The sequence below is a fragment of the Aquarana catesbeiana genome, linkage group LG08, assembly GCF_042186555.1.
Source record: "Aquarana catesbeiana isolate 2022-GZ linkage group LG08, ASM4218655v1, whole genome shotgun sequence".
NCBI classification, from domain to species: domain Eukaryota; kingdom Metazoa; phylum Chordata; class Amphibia; order Anura; family Ranidae; genus Aquarana; species Aquarana catesbeiana.
The window spans coordinates 171,849,322-171,867,040 of NC_133331.1; the positions used below are offsets into that span (position 1 = coordinate 171,849,322).

The 17,719-nt window shown below is 38.2% G+C and overlaps 1 protein-coding gene across 2 annotated transcripts in view; it reads right to left on the reverse strand.

Annotated features, from left to right (window-relative positions):
* The window catches only part of UNC5B (unc-5 netrin receptor B), a 291,480-nt gene that overhangs the window by 10,714 nt on the left and 263,047 nt on the right, over positions 1 to 17,719 (reverse strand). For both annotated transcript variants that reach the window (XM_073596705.1, XM_073596706.1), the window contains 5 exons: positions 12,844 to 13,012; positions 10,770 to 11,003; positions 7,207 to 7,356; positions 6,537 to 6,701; positions 1,835 to 2,013 (listed from right to left, as the gene is read on the reverse strand). In XM_073596705.1, coding sequence (XP_073452806.1) covers positions 1,835 to 2,013; positions 6,537 to 6,701; positions 7,207 to 7,356; positions 10,770 to 11,003; positions 12,844 to 13,012 — 897 coding nt within the window. The remainder of the gene's footprint in view (positions 1 to 1,834; positions 2,014 to 6,536; positions 6,702 to 7,206; positions 7,357 to 10,769; positions 11,004 to 12,843; positions 13,013 to 17,719) is intronic.

Here is a 17,719-nt window from a genome sequence, read left to right on the forward strand (position 1 = left end):
GCGGATGCTTTTCTTCTGCAGGGACAGGGAAGCTGGTCAGAGTTGATGGGAAGATGGATGGAGCCAAATACAGAGCAATCTTAGAAATAAACCTGTTAAAGTCTGCAAAAAACTTGAGACTGGGGCAGAGGTTCACCTTCCAGCAGGACAACAATCCTAAACATACAGCCAGAGCTTCAATGAAATGGTTTAGATCAAAGAATATTCATGTGTTAGAATGGCCCAGTCAAAGTTCAGACTCCAATTGAGAATCTGTGGCAAGACTTGAAAATTGCTGTTCATAGACCCTCTCCATCCAATCTGACAGAGCTTGAGCTATTTTGCCCAGAAAAATGGGCAACAATTTCACTCTCTAGATGTGCAAAGCTGGTAGAGACATCCCCAAAAAGACTTGCAGCTGTAATTGCAGCCAAAGGTGGTTCTACAAAGTATTATCTCAGGGAGGCTTAATACAAATGCACGCCACATTTTTCACATATTTATTTGTAAAAAATGTTGAAAACCATTTATCATTTTCCTTCCACTTCACAATTATGTGCCACTTTGTGTTGGTCTATCACATAAAATCCCCAAAAATACATTTACGTTTTTGGTTGTAACATGACAAAATGTAGAAAATTTCAAGGGGTATGAATACTTTTTCAAGGCACTGTATAAACTGCTAAAGTATATGTAATTCTAACAGCAAATATTGTGATTTAAACTTTTTACACTGCACAACCAGATAGGTGATCTACATTGTTTCTGATTGAGCAATTCATCTTGTTCAGATTCTTTGGAAGGCAAAACTGTAAACATATACTGTATGTATTTCACCTGTGAGGAGATTATTAAAAATAAAGGGATTCATTATTAGTAAATAAAAATAAAATGTAATTTGTGACGTAGCCTATTTCTCCCTGTGCAGAGTTTTGATTGGCCCTGGTTTGACTTTTCTTTAGAGCTGGGCTGTGTCTTGTGTTCTTTGCCTGTGTTATGTCAGAGTCAATTTAGTCCTCCTAATTCTTATCTTGGATCATAGAACAATTAGACTTTATGTTGAGGAGATGGGAAAGTGAGAGAGTCTGTATAGTTTCGGCATGGTGAATATTATTTTTCTTATTTTGCCTTGACATAGTATACTTTCAAGGGTCTGCTGGTTTTTGAAGCAGTTAAAAATAAAATACTCTAGAATACAACTTTCTACAAATGCAATCACTAAGGTTTTGTGACTAAATCAAAATTGGAAAGTAAAATTGACATTTAAAGAGGAGGTCCAGCCTGGGTGAAAAAAAAAAATAAAAGTCAGCAGCTACAAATACTGATTATTAGAACACGTACCTGTCCAGGGAGCCCACGATGTCGGCACCCCAGCCAATCTTCGGATAGACTCCCGGTTGCTGCCAGCTTGCATTCCTGGTAAGGGAACCAGGCAGTGAAGCCCTGCGGCTTCAATGCTGGTTCCCTACTGCGTATGTGCGAAGCTTGCTTTCTAATTGGCCCGGTGGCAGGCTGAACTTCTGGGAAATCGGGCCGCAGCCAATCTCCCGGAAATGGGGAAGGGGACCTGTCAAAAATGGGTTTCCGTTCCCCCCCCGAAAGGTACCAAATGTGACACCGGAGGTGGGTGAGAAAGCATATAAGTGTAAATTCCACTTTTGGGTGGAACTCCGCTTTGAGTAAAACAACTGCCATTCAAATCACAATTATAAATCCAAAGCAGTTCATAAATACATTTTTCAAAATAAACGTATTTCATTTGTATTTTGATGGTCAAGTCTATAGACTACAATATAAATTACATTTCCATTTATAATGGACAAAAAAATTAAATATGAAAAGGAAAATGACTTACCGATCCATGCTGAGCTTTTGTGCTAGAAGCCTCCAGTCATTTCCTCTAGTATTTGGGGCATCCAGGCTATTGCAAATTTTCTGCCGGATGGTTAAGGGAATCTTAAAGGCATATGGTCCTAACTGGGTTGTCACATTACTTCCGGGATGTGAACAGAAAGGATCAAATGATTTGGCATTCTGTTAAAACACAATAAAAATGACAATGTTGGATGAAATTTTGTGACAAAGGTCTTCATCAATTGCACTAGTATGGCCTATATCAGGAGTGTCAAACTTATTTTCATCATGGGCACTATGGTCACCCTAAAAGGGTCGGCTGTATCAGTAAGTCTAGTTATCCAAGGTTTTTTTTTCTTTCAGAGAATAGGTGCAGGAATGCAACCACGCCCCCGCATTGAACTGCATTGAATGGTAGGTGTGGCCAAATTGCAGCAGGAGGATCTTAAAGGGGCAATAAATACCAGGAGTGTGTCATGTGTGGAGTTTCTTGGAAGTGCTACTTACAGAGTGCAATTTCAGGGGTGCCCTATGCACACATGGCTTTGATCTCTGCACCACTCTCCCTCATTCCCCACCTCTGCATACATCTCCCGCCACAGCCTTCACCTTACCCCCCTCTACGCAAAAAAAAAACTACCTAAGGCCCGGCTCTAGTACCTCACAACAGTGTAGGCATCTTCGCCTTTCTCTCTCACTTGCATGTAGATCATTGGATGGTATCTATGTACCCAACGGAATCTCCCTTGTCCTCGCTGTGAGTGCAGGGCAGGCAGGGATTTGTGAGAACCGCCGAGACAATAATTGTCCTTGTAAACACAGAAGGCTTCTCTGTTTACAAATGACAATGTTGAGTGGAGGGCAAGAGCCAAAAGTGGTTGCAAAGGCCACATGAAATGTCCTGGCGGGCCACATTCTGCCCGGGGGTCTTGTGTTTGACACGTGGCCTATATTAATAATTAGAGACCACGCAATGGTAGAGATCTACCATAAGGTTTGGTGAAGTGCGAGGAATATAAATATTTCACCTTGAGTTGATTTTCCCCATTAAATCTATGTTTCATTTCATAAGAACAGATAACACCCCATAAAAATCACTATTAGGAGCTAACAGTTTCCAATGTACTTATTCTTGAAATCAGTTCCTACATGCTATGCTGGCTAAAACTGGTTGATTGTTATGGGAAATATGAGGATCAGTAATAGTACATTTACAAATCTCTACATTAACCTCCCTGGCGGTATGATTATTTCAGATTTTAGGTGCTGAAAGCGGTACCATTATTTTGCACAGAAATTTGGCGTTTTATATTGTAGGCCTGTAATTCTTAGGAATAGTTCACTTAAATCTGTCCAAACAAGAGTCTAGTAGACATCCCGGGTATGATAAAGTTTGAAAAACGAAATAAAAAATTATAATATAATAACTAACTATAAATAATTAAAACACATAATAATATAATAATAATAAAAATTATATAATAATGTAATCAAATCAAAAACACTGAAATTTGCTCAGTTCCAGAATTTTAGCTTTTATTACTTTTAGTGTTTGATGACGGATCTCCCCACAAATCACTATCGCTCAATTCTGCAAGTGATTCTAATTTATTATCGCTGTTTTCTAGCTGGTCTAAAACCACTTTTGATGTAAAGAGACAGTTTTGGTTGCTATGGACAATCTCCAGTTTCCAGGCAGAAAGAACAGTTTTATATATATAAAACTGCATGCAGGACACTGGGCAGACCACTAGGGACAAAGGGGATGTGTAGTTATTTGATACAGTACTGTAATCTGTAAGATTACAGTATGCTGTATCTATACTGTGTGTTTACTGTGTGTTTCACTTTTGAATTTGCCGCCGAACTCCGTCCCCGTGCGTCGCAACGCTCGCAGGGAACGGAGCTCGGCACTGTGAATCGAGCGAGACACAGCGGCTCGCCGATCACAGCGGGGAGACATCGCAGGAACCAGGGGACAAGGTAAGTAATCTCTTCCTGGATCCTGCGATGCAAGCCCGAGTCTGGCTCGGGGATACCGCTTTTGGTATGTAAAATCCACCCCGAGCCAGACTCGGGAATACCGCCAGGGGGGTTAAGGAAGGAGTATGTTTTATAGCACAATGAGTGGTTGCACCCTTTACGTCATGATTTTGATTTATGGAGATGTTGGTTTTAAAAAAGCCAATGTTTTGTTCTTCTGCAATGCTTACTGTTTCATAATAGGCATTTGATGTTCACACACTAGAGAACGGCCAGCCACTTAAATATTTCTACAGCTAGGCAAATCCTGAATAAATAATATTTTCTGCTCATTACTCTATCCAAATATCATTAAACATCTATAGATAGAATTGTCATTAAAGAAACATCAACACTCAAACTCTATCAAAATATAATAAAGGTAAAATAATAAAAAGCTTAACACTGAATTTCTGTTTCAAATCTTTACCACAGAATGTCTAGAAATTGAATTGTATGATAAAAGAAGTTGCTCTGATTTACATACACCAGTAAAGGTTTAAAATGCCCTTTTTTGACTTCTACTTTTTTTTTAAATAAAAATATATTTGGAAATAAACTGCAAAATGAATGTTGTTGAAATACAATCTTTAAATAACATGGTACAGAGATATAATACAAGATACAAATATAACAAAGCAAAAACACACAATAGAGAAAAACACAAGGAAACATTTTGGAGCTTGCACTGGCAAGCAATATATAATTAAGCCCTGGCTGAAAAAAGAAATTACTAGTGTATTTAAAATTAAAAAAAAAATAGGCAAAATAGGTTTTCAAAAAACAGTAACTTGTAACCAATAATCAGAATGCATCTTTATTTGCTCATTCTATTACATGTTGCTGTAAGCTTGAATTAGGTTGGGGCTTACAGCACATCAATAAAAGAGACCGACGCTAAATTAGCATTTGGGGCCTTGTTTAAAAATATGGACCCTGCAAAGGTGATATTAAATGCTCACTCTCTGCTCCTCAGGCCACAGTTTGCTGCTTTATTTTAGAGAAAACTTCTCTTTAAGACTCCTCTGAATTCAAATTCATCACTTATGAAAGTGTGAAATTCCGGGTCACCCACCACCCACTGTGGTTCCTCCCACAAACCACCATGTCGCTACTGTGGCGTGTAGTGATGCAAGGGCTGGCATGTGACAGAGGAGTATAATGCCCTCACTTATTGTCCTAGTGACAATGGTCACAAACAATTTTTTTATCATGTTGTGGAAACTATTTTTTATTGCGCTTTGCATTCCTGTTTGGTTACTGGAATCATATCAATGCGAGATAAAATCTCCCTAATAGAGTTCCATAAAACAGAAAAAAAAAACAGCCATTTTAAGTGTTCCTCACTTTATTCACAATTTGAAAAGTGGATGGAGTTATACTTTAAAAGCCATTGATACGTGATTTCATACTTGTCGTTCAAAAATATTATGACATTTATGACAGTGTGCTAAATGCTTAAGGGGGATTTCAAACTATTTAGCATTCCTCATATGATTGTGGCCACTCTTAGATAGAGAAGACCTCACCCTTCTGTAGTTCAAAGCCATCTGGGAATAAACGCAAGCCCTGGTATACAAAGCAAGCTAGCACATATGTGCCCGTGGAGCTGAAATGCCTCTGAATCCACATTGATGTTCACTCATCAGATCTTGGGCAAATGGAAATATATACAGGTTGCAGAGAGTTTTCTTTTTATGTTAAATTGTGACTGAGGTAAAGCAACCCATCTATGTTTGCTTATTTCCAAATGCAATTAGGGGTTGGTGCATGATTGGTACCATTTTATGCTGTTCTTCAAGGCCCTCAGAAAAACGAGGTCCACTTGACCAGCAGCTAATGTCACTAAAATGTAAAAAAAATTGTTGCGACTAGGAAGATTTCTCAGAATCATCTGACCATCAGAATGCGACTACTAGAGGTATTAATGTTACCAGGCTGGGGCTGTGATTCCTTCATTTAAGTACATGGCATTCATGGATGAAGTTTTACAAGGAGAAAATACCTTAAGAATTATGGTTATTCAGACATGTAAATCCTTAAAGTGGACCTGAACTCGTGTTATAGGGGGCATGTAGGAATATTACTTTTGTCTAAGCAGCACCAAACAAAATCCTATCTTTTTGTTTAGAATTGCAGATGAATTATATCACTTCCTAGGCACATCTGTCCCTACAGCTTCATAGATGTGTCTCTGCAGGGTGAGATCTATGGCACTGCTGCATCTGACTGCTAGTCTCAGGAGATATGGAGTGAGATTTGGTCACTATTGTGCTCCTCGCTGTTCTGCTTGCTAGAGGCTATGACATGAAGAAACAAAGCTCTAGCTCTGCCAAGATGCCCACCACCACATGGAGACACAGTACAGAACAGGGCATGGCAATTCAGCATCAGGGAAAAGATCAGCTGCATGGAGACCACAAACAATACTTGGGACAAATTTTTTGCACTCTGCCAGCTTTTTCTGGGCACAACTCCTAGGTTTTAGTTCCTCTTTAAAGCCCTGTTCCAAATAATACATCAATTATTTGTGCCCATGCTTCAATACTAGTTTACAAACTGATGAGGGGAGAATACAGAAGAAAACTTTTATGATTAAAGAAAGAATTTGGTGCAGGAAAGACAATCTGAAGGAATGAAACATAAAGAACACATTTCAATCCTTAACAGTAACTCCATACCTCTTCCAGCATTGTGTGCAACTGGAAAATCTGTCCTTCTCCTTCCACCTGCCTTACGCAGATTTTGCATGTTAGTTCTGTTGAAGCCAGACTGTACCGCTCCAGAGTGAATGTACAATGCAGCGCCCTCTGGCTTCCACTCCAGATGTGATAAAAAGGAATCTCCTGAAAGGCACAACACATATACTTTCAGACAATAATAAAAGCAGTAACCAGACTTTTTAGAAATAGCAGTCTAAAAAGTCTGCTTTTTAGACTGCTATGTGATAAAAAGGAATCTCCTGAAAGGCACAACACATACACTTTCAGACAATAATAAAAGCAGTAACCAGACTCTTTAGAAATAGCAGTTTATAAATGTGTTTCTGTTTGTGTCTCTGTTGTAGAGATTTACTATACTGTAGCTTCCAGTCCTTACAGGAATTGAAGGGAAACCTCCCTAATATGGAAAAGGATGGCAGAGGCTCTGACCCTCCCCTTCTCAGCACAAAACTAACTAAAAGGTTTTGGCTAGAGTTGGATTAATAAATTAATACTCCAGCCAACATGACAGGAATTGACAGTGGAAGTCTGCCTAAAGAGAAGAGGATTCCAAATCTTGAGCAGGTCTCTGTATCACCACATTACTGCCTCTAAAACCAGAATTTTGTGTCAAGTTAAACCTACTGACCTGAAATTTGGCGAGTAATTTGCTCCTCCACAGCGAATGAGGAATATCATGGATAGACAGACGCAGGTTGTGATAGCTGTCTTTAAACATCAGTGGCTTTGGTTCCTCTATGAGATAGCCTCCTAACGTCTTCTCCAGTTCTAGAACTTCCTGAATACAAGACAAAGCAAACAAGATTTAGGGTATGTCTTCATTATGAAAATGACTTGTTAACTTGATACAGTGCATAATTGTTGACATGGTTTTACAGCTTAATGTAAAGTTATTTTTATCAACATCATTTGATTTTCAGATATCTAAAGAATTCAAGGTTACTAAAATATATTAAAAGGTCATTTTTGGTAAACTAATACACATTCTCAAAAGGTGGCTGTACAAAAAAAATAAAAAACAAACCGGTCCAAACCTTGACTACCATCTTCATATTGTAAGTGTCAAACTTCCCCCTTGTCCTTACAGCTTTGGAATTGGTTGTTTCTACTGCCTGTCAGCAGAGCCCATCCAAGCATAAGGATGGAGAAAAAAAACCCCCAAAAAACACAACTGTGCAGATGGCTCGATACACTTTGAGTTAAAGTTAAGTTTATGTTGACCTATGTGATAAGCAAACTTTTTTTTCCTCCCCTCCCTTGCATCGGTTTCCTCTTGTTGTACCTTCCCTCCTTCTTTTTTCTTTTAAGAGAGAGAGGAGAGGGGGAAGGAGAAAAGAAAAGGAAAAAAAAGAGAAAAGTTTGTGCTTTATGTAGATAATAATGTATGTTATATGCATGTTTGATACATGACGATACCTAAACTAAATTATGTTTTTGTGAGCTACATGTTTAAGAGAGGTGTGATTTACTATGGTGATATTTAATGTTTATTGTGTATGGTTTTCTATTTGAATCTTCAATAAATAATTATAAAAAAACAAAAAAAAAAAAACATGAACTTAATAGTCATCAAACCAAGACAGTTAATATATCAGTTTGCATAAGATAAACTTTTAGTACAATTATATCGGATTGGACTATTAATATTGTTAACTGGAACTACTTAGAAGGAGATTGTCCTGTTGAGAGGTTCTAGAGTATCTAAAGCACAGGAAGCTACAAACACAGCCTGGATTTTTAACTAATTATTATGTAACATCCCAGTTAGTTTGTTTTCTGAAATTATCTGTTGAGATAATGAGGTTATTAGGAAGACATTCACTCACTTGCGTGCACAACTGAGAAATAGTAAAAATAATTACTTTATTTTGCCCTTTAAACACTGAGGAAGCTCTCTGAGTACATTAATTACCTGAGAGCTATAAGGTTAGACAAGTATATGTTGCCATAATGTGAGTCATTTGAATATTTAAAACGGTAAAATAGGAAACAGTTTTCTACTCTTAATTAGCTTGCTCTTTTTAAGACTGAAAGACTGTTTCAGCTTCTGCATTAAAGAAAGGTCTGCTAATTAATGTTCCAGAATAAACCCAATTTTGAGACTGATTTATCCAGTTAACAGCTAGATTTCCAGGTTACACAGGTTTAGACTAACAGCTGAAAAAACACCTTTATTAACCAGAAATGCCACAAAATCGTCTCAAGATACTGTAATTTGCAGATAATGTAAAGCTCATCATCAACAAGCATTATAAAATTTTAGTCTGTACAGAATAAGTCTGCATTAAAAAGTAGTTTGAAATTTGGGTTAAAACAGAACTCTAGCCAAAAATATCAAGATAAAAATGTATAGCTCATTAAAATATAAAATAACACAACCGGCTTTTGCTGTAATATTTAGTAATATGAGATGCCCCCAGCATCATTAAGCCTACTTCCTGTAACCTCAGGTTGTCTTGAACACACCCCAGATTTGTGACTGGGCAGTGAAGGAAGAAGCAGCACAGTGATGAGTTCATCTCTCCGTCACTCTGTTTTTTCTCCCTATTAGCATGCTTTTTGTCGGAACATGAACATATTGGGCTCTTGAACTGCTTCTTCCTCTTACTCTCTCTGCACTGTTGTACAGGGACTGCAAAGGCTTATATTAGGTTAAATTTGAGTAACTACAATTCTTGAATTTAAAAATACATTTATTGATGTACAGTATTAATGATTATAGAGCTGCATTCATTTATGTATTTTAAATTTGCCTAAAATTCAGATTTAATCCCATGTAATGCTCCCTCTAAATATTTTTCTCTCAACTTTTTTTTTTTTTTTGGTAACGACAGTTAACAAACTAGGGAAGGGCTGGCATCTAGCATTAAAAAAAAAACATTTGGAAAATACTCCCAAATTAAACATAGTTTTACCAGACAGTACTTAGAATAAGAAATGCTACATTACAGCTAACTATCCTTGAACTGTACATCAGGGTCATTTACAGGATGGTCTCCCAGGAGGTCCCTTTGGGGCTATTTTGACATAAGAAAACATCCAATCAATCTACTCCCACATGCTTACTTACTGCAAATTAGCATACCCTTACATACAACTATCCACAATTGAATGTACATATCCACACACAGTGGGGCTTGCTGCGATTGCCTCCATTTGACCACTATTGATCCCCTGTGGGTCTTTGAGTCCCCCTCCATACTGGGACCCTTATGATGTGCCATGGTTGCTTCTTTTTGGCTTTATATTGAGTCTGTTTATGACTGCTCCCACCTTACTGTCCCCTGAAGAAGACTATAATTACGCGAAACACATTGGAGTATTTTGGTGGCTACATAATCAATAGACTATGTATACGGTATTTTGCTGTAAATATGAGACCCTATATTACTATTAGACTAGAAATTAGACTGTATAGACCAGATGATTTTATACTGTTGTACAAATACAGTTTCTATTTTTATATAAAAAAACATTATTTGCTGGAATCTTAAATGCTGCAACAAAGTTCCATGGGAGATACTTCTTTGTCTGTGGATAAGCTATCCCTTCAAAAATTGTACCTGGGAAATGTATACATTTCCTCTATAGATCCTAGACCCACCAAAAATTGCTGTGAAACTAAGGCAGGCCATATAAAAGGAGCAAATTTTCCTGCTCGATTCCCCCATCAACACAAACAGTGTTAACAGGGAAATCCCTCCCGCCGAACCATTGTATTCTCACAGCGGGGGAACAGGGGAAGCCGCCCCGGCTGGAAGAAGACAGTGATTATTGCGAGCAGCTATAGCAGCCGCTAGCAATAATTGTTATGTTAAACCTGGCAGGTTGGTTGTACCCAAGTTGATCGATCAACTTGGGTACGTACATTCAGCCTGCCCATACATACTTCGAATCTCGGACGGTTCCTGCCAAACTGGCCAAGATTTGAACCATCTATGGCCAGCCTAAGCAGATAGGGTCAATATAGAGCAAAACCTTTTCTTTTTTTGCTGAAAATATTAATGTGATTTGGTTATTCTAATAAACTCTCTATTGATTCATATGAAGTTGAAATTTTATTGACTTGAACCTACACTTATACTTGAACCTAGCTCTTAACAAATAAATGTGCCTTGTGATGTTGTTATGGTTAGCAAATCAGAACAAAGAAAAGCCCAACAAAAACCAAACTGATTTTTAGCCTTCTACCTTTAATGCATCTGGTGTATCCTCTAAGCAGTAAACTTTGAGGTTGTATTCCAGCGAAGTGCAAAGAATGGGTGCAAATATTGCCAGCTGGAGCCGCTTTATAGCAGATCTGGAGTAAGACTCCCCGACAAAGGCATAGGTACCCAGCTGGTCAAGTAAAATATGGCAGGACTGACTTTCCAGCTGACAATAACATGGTGTGTTAAGAGTCTCTTCATTTATTGTCACAACTTCCTGAAAAACAGTAAAACAGACAATAGTTTAGCAAACAAGTAGGCTGATGTTAAATTGATATTTACATGTATTGAACTACAGCACATACTGTGAGATTTATCATTATCGTGATTGTGAAGTCTCAAGGTTTTTCACCTTAATTCTATGCTGCAGCTGCCCCCAAACCCCCCCTTTTTCTTACCTGAGCTTGAATCAATCCAGCGACAGGCACATGCCCAGAGGCTCCAGCTGCTGTCTCTCTCCGCATTGGACAGATTGATAGCAGCAGGAGCCATCGGCTCCCACTGCTGTCAATCAAATCTAGTGATACGGGCACGGGGGGCTGGGCCGAGTCCCGATGTCTGTTTCAATGGACTCAGTGAGCGAGCCCCCATGGGTGCCCCCATGGAAAGTGGCTTTCTGTGGGGGCACCCAATGAAGGGGAGGCGTCTTGCTCCACTGTAATCCAGCATCCAAATAATGGGCCGCACACCAAAGACATTCCGCTCCAGTTGTGTGAAAAACATGTTGGGGGCATGGCTTTTGTTGGCAGTGAGCAGTGTGCGGTCATTGCATTACACCTTGGCTGAAGCTGACCATCTTTGGTGAGGGGCCCATTATTTGGATGGTGGACTACAAATGACGTAAGAGTTCAAAATCACTTTCATTGTTAATAAAACTATCATAAACAGCCAACATGTTTTGGGGACACACACTCACCCGCTTGAGAACTTTGACAATGCTTTAATAGACTCAGTAAAGTGGATTACAGGTAGATGTGTAGTTGGTTGCCTAAAAAGATTGCTGAATGATTATGACCTCCGATTGTTGGAATGAATAAATGTTGGAAATCCCAGTTCCTCTTGGAGATATACTGTAATATATATATATATATTATATATATATATATATATATATATATATATATATATATATATATATATATATATATATATATATATACACACACACACACACACACACCATATTTATCGGCGTATAACACGCACCCCAAGTTTAGGAGGGAATTTTAAGGAAAAACATTTTTTAAGGAAAAAACCTACATTTAAATGTAAATTGTGTCATCTGCAGCCTTGTGTCATTTGCAGCCTTGCCCAGTGACATTGCAGCCTTGTAGTGTAGTGTTTAAATATGGCGCTGCCGAGAGACACAGAGCCAGTCTTGTGTCTCTTGGCGGCTCTCGGCTGCTTTCGGCTCCTCTCGTAGCCCTGTGGGCAGAGCCGAGCACCGCTGACATTCATACATAGCCGAGTGTACTCGACTAGGTTCGGCTAGCTCCTCTCACAGTCACGCCCAGTCCCTGTGTTATGTCCATCTTAGGGCAGGACTGGGCGTGACTGTGAGCGGAGCTAGCCGAACCTAGCCGAGTACACTCAGCTATGTATGAATGTCGGCGGCACTTGCTCCTCCGCTCACAGTCAGCGGGGGATCGCCTTGGATCGCCCTATAACACGCACCCGCGATTTTCCCCTGATTTTAAGGGGAAAAAAGTGCATGTTATACGCCGATAAATACGGTATATATATTTATATTGTTTTTGGACTTGCCACATTTTCATATTGACAAATGTTTTTTTGCCATAATACATAGTGTAGCTAGTTTTATCCATTTACCACCAGGAAGGAATAAGGGGGTATATAATAGAACACATTTGACGAAAACATTGCCTTTGGATTTTGAACTAGAAAAAAACAGGTGTCTGAAAGTAATGTTCAGTATTTATTATTTTCCAGTTACATAAAAAAAAAAAAAAGTTTTTAAGTGTAATAATAATCAAGGTGTTGTGCACTCCAAAAGCTGCAGGAAAGTTACAACTGAACATTTTTTGCCATTATCTTACCTCCCAGCTTCCTTGATGAGACTGAGTCTTCAACTGTAAAATCCAGTCGGATGTGGTGACATCAGCACAATGAGGAATAGTCAGAATGACTGGTCGACACAACAGAAGTCCAGTGGGGCCACAAGTTACAATGGGACTTAAAATTGTCTGTGTACCTTCCGAAGGTAGTCTACAAGAGAAGTTGCAAGAATATTACTTTTAGGTTTGATAAGGCATAAATAATTCCAGCAGTTTATAACCATTAGATGTACAATCATTGGCTTTTCATAGCAGGTAAAGCCATTATAGACCCAATCTACCACTACGGATTAAACATTCAGCATGAAATTAAAATGAAATGCTATGAAAAACTCATGGAGTCATGCATTTGTAAGTGTGCATGCACACAACCATCGCATGGCCACTTTCCACAAATGAATCTCAATGTGCAGCTTTAATCCTGAACATATGACTCCTTCAGATTCAAACTGCAATCCTGCATGGCTCAGTATGTTTATGATATAGCTGCCGGAAACTTGGCTTTAGCACCTAAAAGAATAATGGTTATGTATCGGAAATCTGTTTTATTTGTTCAAAGTATCCTTTTCAAAGCAAAAATACACAATCAACTGAATATATGCCATACGCAAATATTTGAGTAATGCTTGAAAACATGGACACAGGGGGGGCAGGAGGCAGAGCCTAGCAGAGCAGACATGCATTGTTAGAGCTCCACACCGCTGAGGAGAGAAGAGAAGGACAAAGCGGAGCCTGCAGGCTCAAAAGGTATCCATTTGAACCTTTTTGCCACAGGGAACAAACTGTGAACGTTTGGGCAGGAAATATGGTACTGGGAGGAAACCGTGGCAGAAATAAAAATCACCTCACAAAGAGCTCACAGGCACTGACTGCAGCTGAAGCAGCTCCAGTCACCTCACAAGATACAGCATCAGGGCGCTCTCACAGACAGAAAATGTCACAGCAAGACTCTCCATTTGAGTCAGATACAGAACAAATCCTCTCACAAACTTCTCCACAAGCCTCCTCAGTATCCCCAGTAATATTATTACAATTTGAAAAGATGCTTCATAAGGCTTTAAAACAAACCTCAGACCAAATAACAAAAAGCCTAACCAAAGAAATAAGAGAGCTGGGAAACCGCACCGCAGCCTTAGAAATAAAAATGGATGAAATTGAAATTACAACCCAAGAAAATATAACAGAATTGGAACAATTAAAAAAAGAGAATTTAATACTTCAAACTAAGCTTGAAGATTACGAAAATAGAGCCAGACGTTCAAACTTGCGCATAAGGGGAATACCTGAAACTGTGACAGACCTGCAATCTACTATTACTGCTCTATTACAAGAACTAAAGCCAGATATCCCTATTGAACGTTTAGAACTGGACAGAGTACACAGAGCCCTCACAGCCAAAAAGAAAGATGGACCCCCACGTGATATAATCACAAAATTTCATTATTACAGAACGAAAGAACAAATACTAATTGCTGCAAGAGAAAAAAAGGAACTTAATTTTCAAGGACACAATTATCAAATTTTTGCTGACCTATCCCAAAACTTACTATTACTAAAAGACGATCCATGAAACCCCAACTAATGGAACTGCAACGCCACAACATTATGTATCAATGGGGCTTCCCCTTTTCAGTCAGATTTAACTACCAAGGTACAATTTACAGAAGCAGATCAGCAGATGAACTACAACAAACCCTTTTAAAATTAAATCTGACAGAACCCACAAGCAGCAACACTCCCACACGCAGAAGAATGGCGTCATCTTCACCTTCAGGCAGCACCCAGAAAATTTCAGAACAAAATGGGAATCATCATTCTCACAAAAGAGGCCATTATGCCACATCATCCATGGACCAAGAAGATTCAATGGACTGACATCCTAATTCCTGATATCTCTTCATTTATTATACTAAGAGATGGTTCTCTATAAAAAACCTATATTTATAACTGAATGTAACTGCATTCTGATAGTCACACACTGTGTGGGATCATGTTACATTCCAGTTATATTTCTTATTACTTCTGATTCATATAGCCTTAGAATATATAAGTGAAATAAGGAAATTCTTGTTCAGTTATATATTATCAGGTAATAACAATAAATGTATTACTTTTTAGGACAAATATGTTCAATAATCCAGAAGTAATGGAAGCTTTTTCTTTCTTTTCTTAAAACAAATATATTATTACCTAACTAGTTCCTAGAATTATGTTTTTGTTTATTCTAATCTGAAGCAATACAACCTCAATTTTATGAGTTAACATATCTAAACAGTTACGTTTGAATAAAATATGTAATTGTTTACTCTAAAAGGGTTAAAATCCCAAAATAATTCAAACTATCTTCATCAATACCAAAGTTATTAACAGTACTTTTCTAACTGAATTATTTAGCCTAGGGCAAGACTAACCATATACAACCACCCTGGAATAAATAATTTCAACAAAAACTATATTCTGCACTCCAATTAATGAAACATCATTTTGATGTCTTTTGACATAGCACTTCTCTCCTGTAAGCGGAAGATCCGTGTACCCCCATTAGCCCTCCTCATTCTCCCAACCATATTATGTGGGAGTGTGACGAAGGCACTTATTCCCCTGAGAGAGATATTTATTCTCTTTCACGGGTAAATTGTGATTACTTGCAAAAAATAATTTATACAATGTATCATCTAATCTCATATGTTTTTTGTTTACTCTTTACTCTAGAATTCACTGGTTTCTTTTCTATCTATTCATCTCTTCAGTCCACACAGGTTGATCTGCGCAGTCAGCTCTGCATAACAAAAAGTAAGTCAAAACTATTTGATCTATTGCCATGGCACCACTGAATATACTTTCCCTGAATGTTCAGGGAATAAATGTCCCTCAAAAAAGGACCAAAGCCTTCCGTACTTTCCATAACAAGAAGGCTCACATAGTATGCCTCCAAGAAACACACTTCACCAAAGATTCTACTCCAAAATATATTTCTCCTTTTTATCAACAAATTTACACGGCTTCTGCCTGTACCAAGCAAAGGGGAACTCTAATTGCATTTCACCGATCCACACCATTCACCTTATCATCAGAAATTAAAGACCCAGAAGGTAGATACCTGATACTCATGGGTTATATAATGGATACAGCAATCACGGTGATTTCCTACTACGCTCCTAACAAACAACCTACACCATTCCTCTCACATATATTACAAGTGATTAATACACACAAAATAGGAACAGTGATAATGTGTGGGGATTCGAACCAGGTCCTCCTCCCATTTCTAGATAAATCACCTTTTACACCATCCAAAATAACCTCTAGATTACCTTTTTCTCAACTTCTTTCCAAATACAATCTGGTAGATTCATGGAGAGAAAGTAACCCAATGAAAAAGAAATTCACTTATTTCTAGCACCCTCATCAAACCTTCACCAGAATAGATCATGTTTTTCTAACAATAGGAATGATACCAGAAATTATTGCATCAGATATAATTCCGATTCCGTGGTCTGACCATAATGCAGTATACACTACTATAGCCTCAGCCATACCAAAAGCGCATGACCCAACGTGGTACTTACCGGACATAATGCTCAAACACCCACTACATCAGATGGCCATTGAACAAGCTTTAAAGGAATACATATCAATTAATAACACAACAGACATCTCCCCAATAACACTGTGGGAAGCTCATAAGCCTGTCTTGCGTGGTACAATACAAAGACAAATGGCACTATTTAAACGGGAACGCAAAAATCTAGCAAAAAAACTTGAACTCAATTTTAATGCAGCCTACATATCATTTCAAGATAATCCATCTCAGAGTACAAAATCTCATCTGGAAAAATCTAGATTGGAATACGATCTATTTCTCACTGAGTCAGTTGATAAATCCCTCAAACGCTCCAAACACAATTTCTACATGAATACAAACAAACCAGGTACATATTTGGCTCGAGCATTAAATTCAACTAACAAATCTTTCAAACCAATACGTTTGAAATTATCAAAAAATGTTTACACTTGTAATCCAGTTAAAATAGTCCATAAATTTCACTCACATCTCGCAACTTTATACAAGACAAACAATGAATTTAATCCTACAGAAGCTGAATCCTTCTTCTCAAAAATAACCTTACCTGAGTTATCTCAGAATCAAAAAAGCAGTTTGGATGAGCCTATAACTATAGATGAAGTTGCTAACGCCATAAAAGACCTAAAACTTAACAAAAGACCAGGCCCAGACGGCTACTCGGCTTTATACTATAAAACATTCTCAGAAATACTCTCTCCCATTCTCACTGACACTTTTAACAAACTTCTAGATGGACATTCTTTTCGGCAAGAAACACTAATGGCAATTGTTTGTATGATCCCAAAACCCCTTTCTGATGATACTTCCTGTGTGAATTATCGGCCTATCTCTCTGTTAAACCTCGATATTAAATTATTAGCAAAAATAATAGCAAAACGCCTCAATAGCATTATAGGAAAATTAATACATAGAGATCAAGTAGGCTTCATGCCAAATAGACAGGCAGGTGATAATATACGCAGGGCAGTGTTATTGGCACATATTGCTAAAAAACGGAAAATCCCTTTATGTTTTCTATCTCTCGATATTAAGAGGGCATTTGACACAGTATCCTGGCAATATATGCAATATTCATTACAAAAATGGGGTTTTGGACCCCACTTTTTAACATGGATCAAAGCATTATATAATAAACCCAAAGCCTATATAAAATATGCTGGATACAAATCTGAAGCCTTTAATATCGAAAAAGGTACCCGACAGGGTTGCCCATTATCTCCCTTATTATTTGCCCTTATACTCGAACCCATGGCCCAATACATCAGAACAAAC